Genomic DNA, 4,503 nt, shown 5'->3' on the forward strand with positions numbered 1-4,503 from the left:
TATATTTTACATTAATCGATTTAGTATAAACATCAAATGTGCAAGTTATTTCCTATCTAATGATGGCCTTTACATTCCCAACTAGACATGAGAGTCGAAGATCAAAGGAAATCACTCTCGGTTGTTCTTTTTTTTTTTTCATGTAAAGGTAAACTAAAAGAAAAAAAGCAGACAGAGGAATACAGAAGATCAAAGGAGATCGTTTCCACTAGCTAGAAGCAGTATTCATTACCCTGTAGTTAGGAGAAACAAAGTCAAATCCACAGTCCTTAAAGTTACGGAGTAATAGAGAAGAGAAATCAGAAGTAAACGTAGTAACTATAGGAGTTACAATATATATGTCGCAGAGGAGTAGCTGAAGCTTATGCGTTCGGAATTCTAGTCCTATTAAATTAATGAGTTCTAAATAAAAAATTTATATATATTCAAAAAAAAATATCAAAATAAATATAGAGTTTGAAATAAAGTTACTTACTCATTCCCATATGGAGTTTAACCCGATGACAATCGTTTGAGTGAACTGTATCTTTTTTGTGTTAGTTGACCTAAGCCGCACCCTAGCAGATACCGGTTGGGGCCGAACCCGTAATCGACATACTAGTTCTGCCATGATATCTTGTGATATATCGGCGATGTCCTAATGAATTTGGTTAAGTAATGGGAATCAGGAAATCTGCAGAATGGCTTAATTAGAATATTTAATGCACATGCACCGAGTCACGGGCATCACATAATAGAAGGTTCCCTGGTTACCTAGGTAGCAGAGGAGCTGTAAACAACAAAAGTAGTAAATCATCTAAGAGTTAAGAGTTGGTAAAAATGACACTTCTTTTTTTCAACACCATGCACCGCACGCATTATTAGTTTAATATCTCTCCCTATGCTTAAGAGGGATTGTTCGTAAATTATTCATCCTCCTAGCTCTATAAATAGCCTACATTAGTACCAGACTTATACCATACAATCTTTGCAATTACTTCTCTTTACACTTTTAATTTTGTAGGAAGTACTTTCTGCCTTAGCTTCCTTATAACATGGCTTCAAAAACAAGAGCCTCAGTTACCCTTTTCCTCTCATTGAATCTCCTTTTCTTTGCCATAGTCAGTGGAACTGATTGTGGCTCTTGTCATAATAACCCTCCTAGCACCGGTAATGGCGGTAACACTGGTGGCTCGGGCAATGGTGGCAGCTCCGACAGCGGTGGTGGTTCAGGGAATGGCGGCGGAGCTGGCAATGGACAAAGCAGGTGCCCGAGAGATGCTCTGAAGTTGGGTGTATGTGCAAATTTAGTTGGTGGATTGGTGGGAGCGGTAATTGGGAGTCCTCCAACGATGCCATGCTGCAGCTTGATCGCGGGGCTGGCGGATTTAGAGGCGGCAGTTTGCTTGTGCACAGCCATAAGAGCAAATGTGCTGGGAATAAATCTGAATGTGCCACTCTCCCTTAGCCTAGTTCTCAACAACTGCGGAAGGAATCCTCCTACTGGCTTCACTTGCTAATAAGCCGATGTCCCCAATGCCTATTTCAGCCTTTTCTTATGTCAGTCAGACAATCATTTTGTGTTCGCATCAATTTTCTTTTATGATCATTTGTTTTCTGTGTTGTGTTAAGTGTTGCAAATACGCGAGCTTTCAAAAATGAAAGAGCAGGTTTGTGAGTCAGTTGATTTTGCATTTGTACTCCGTACTCAAAGGTTTATATTTTATATCATTATAATATGCTCCTTTCTATTTCATAAGCATCTTTCTGGCTGGGTTTCGTTTGCCTACTCCATACTCCAGTGTCATAATTAAATGGCTGGCTAGCTTACCGAATAATTTCAATTGGAAAAAAAAAATTCTTTTAAAAAAAAGAAAACAAAATATAACAAAGACAATGGTAAAGAATTTTTTTTCTAGATAACTTGGATCAGACAAGACTAGATAAATATTGGCAAACCCCCTAGTGATAATTAATGTGTGCAATAATTTTTTCACAAAGTTACTTCCTAAGTAGCATCTTTGTGATTGTTAATTTGTTGCTTCGTTATTTGTAAGACAATGATGCTAAATAATGCGCAATTCTCATGGTGTCAGTTGAGAAATTTCAAAACTGAAAAACAATGCAGAATGTCTCGCCACCTCGTGGTTGTAAGCCATGTCGATTGTTAAGTGACTTGGAGAAGTCGCAGATTTTTCAAGTTTGAACAAAAGTCATCTCTTGCAAGCTACTTTATTCAATTCATTATTAAAATACCTTCAAGTTTATGCTTAATGAATAAAGATTCAGAATAATTTCTGAGACCTTCCTTTCAGGTTGATTTTGTCTCTTGTGATCACTGTACTTATAACCTCCCATGTTGAAGAAGCTGATCATGATATGGATAAGCTTACACGAGATAAGGATGGCTAGATTGCATTATAGAGTTTGTACTTAACTAAATATAATAGTCATACATGTAGTAGAACAAAGTCATTTGTAGACGCTATCACTTAGCATACTTAGCCTAGTTTTTCGATTATTTTGTGACTTGTATAAATGCAGTCACTTGTGGCCTTGTAATACATGTGAAAACACACGATTCCTTCTCAATCTTGTGGTTTTCTACATGCTATCAGAGCATTCTGAAGCTACGCTGCCCACACCAAAAACAAGATCAAACATGGACATAACAACACCCTCAACCTCTTTGTGTCTATCACCTGCTTCCCTGCATCATCTGATTGCCTCCTGTCCAGTTAAGTTGAAACCATCGAACTATTTAATCTCGAGGACACAAATACTCCAGTTGATTCAGGTAATGAAGGCGACAAACCTGATCAAGGAAGGCAAGCCAGACACAAGCAATTCATCTACTTCTGCTGGTGCTAATAAGGCTGTCGACAAATGTGATGACAACACTGACTGGGAGGACAAAGATGTGCTCCTGAGGAGTTGGATATCTGTTACAATGATTGAGGAAAGCATGTATCTCATTGTGGGATGTTCAACTACCAAAGAAATGTGGGAATGCATGGAGGAAGCATACCTGTAGGCAACCAAGGATAAGGAATTTCAACTTAAGCAACAACTACAGACCATCAAGCTAGGAACCAAGAGACTTCATGAATATCTGAAGGAGTTCAAAGGCATATGTGAAGGTCTTTCAGCCATACACAAGCCTGTTTATGAAGACAACAAAGTGATCAACTTTGCTAGAGGACTTGGTCCAAAGTACAAGACCTTTAGGACTGTCATGCTGGGAAAGGTTCCATATCCTACCCTGAACTAGTTTGTCGATGCTCTTAGACGATTTTACATGAGAGAAGATGAAGAAGAAATGAATCAACAAGACTACAATATGGCCTTTTCTTCTCAAAAAGGAAGAGGTCGTGGGGGTTACTCTAATAGAAGAGGAAACTCAAACTTCTCCTCAAGAGGAAGAGGTTTTAGACCTGCAGGACAAGGTAACAATCAGATTAATCAAGCTACTCAGAACACTGCAAATTCAAGTCAACCAAAAGGCAAGGAAAATTGCCAAATATGTGGATGGAACAACCACACAACCTTAAAATGCTTCTACAGGTGGGACTATTCCTACCAGGCTACAAAGGATTTGCCACAGGTCTTTTTTGTAGTTAATTTGCAGAATAAAGAGGCTGAAGAAAAAGCTATGCATGTTGACTCTGGTGCAAGCAGTCACATAACGAATTAAACAGGTAAGCTGTCAAACCTTCGACCTTATAATGGTTCTGATAAGATAATAGTTGGGGATGTCACTAAACTTGACATCACAAATATTGGCAATACAACAACATCTAGACTTAAAGTAAAAAAAATTCTTGTTGTTCCTATGATTAAAAAGAAACTGCTGTCAGTTAGTAAGCTTGCTAAGGACAATTCTTGTATACTTGAGTTTGATGAATCTCATTTTGTTATAAAGGACAAGATCTCAGGGAGACTTCTGGCCAAGGGATCTAAGAAGAATGATCTATATGCACTGGAGGACCATAACTGCTATGCCCTATCCACATCAAAGGAGTGGAAGAATACTGACAGTATTTGGCATGCTAGATTGGGACACCCTAGTCTAAAGTCTTTAAAGATTCTTAGTAGTAATAAGTGTATTGATGTCAAGAAATGGAATAAACTCCCTCTTTGTGTTAGCTGTCAGTTAGAAAAAGGATGTAAGCTTTCATTTGTGTTTACCGTGAAAATGGTAAAGACAATTAAATTTATTGATGGGACTCTAAAAATACGTGATCTATTTTTATGCTAGTTGTGGAGCAGTTGATGCTAAGTGTGTAAAGTTTAAGGGTGATACGCGAGCTAAATAAAGCAGTAATCGAAATGAGAGATAGCCTTTCGGGGCCTTGAGCTGGTCGATTTGGGGCCTCGAGGTCGGGTTCGAGCTCGGGCTCGAGCTATCAGGGAGAATCGAGGAAAGGCTAACAGATGGAGTAATATTAAAGGAGGCTCTTTATGGCCAATAATAAACAATAAATAAGCAATAAATGTGGAACAAGTATGAAGATAATAAAATAG

The 4,503-nt window shown here is 38.3% G+C and overlaps 1 protein-coding gene across 1 annotated transcript; it reads left to right on the forward strand.

The window, feature by feature from the left end:
* Window positions 972-1,585, forward strand: LOC109240099 (14 kDa proline-rich protein DC2.15-like). The gene has a single exon (XM_019406726.1). It carries the CDS (start codon window positions 1,035-1,037, stop codon window positions 1,497-1,499), a length of 465 nt encoding a protein of 154 aa, XP_019262271.1. The 5' UTR covers window positions 972-1,034; the 3' UTR covers window positions 1,500-1,585.

Source organism: Nicotiana attenuata, chromosome 1, assembly GCF_001879085.1.
Source record: "Nicotiana attenuata strain UT chromosome 1, NIATTr2, whole genome shotgun sequence".
Classification (NCBI taxonomy): domain Eukaryota; kingdom Viridiplantae; phylum Streptophyta; class Magnoliopsida; order Solanales; family Solanaceae; genus Nicotiana; species Nicotiana attenuata.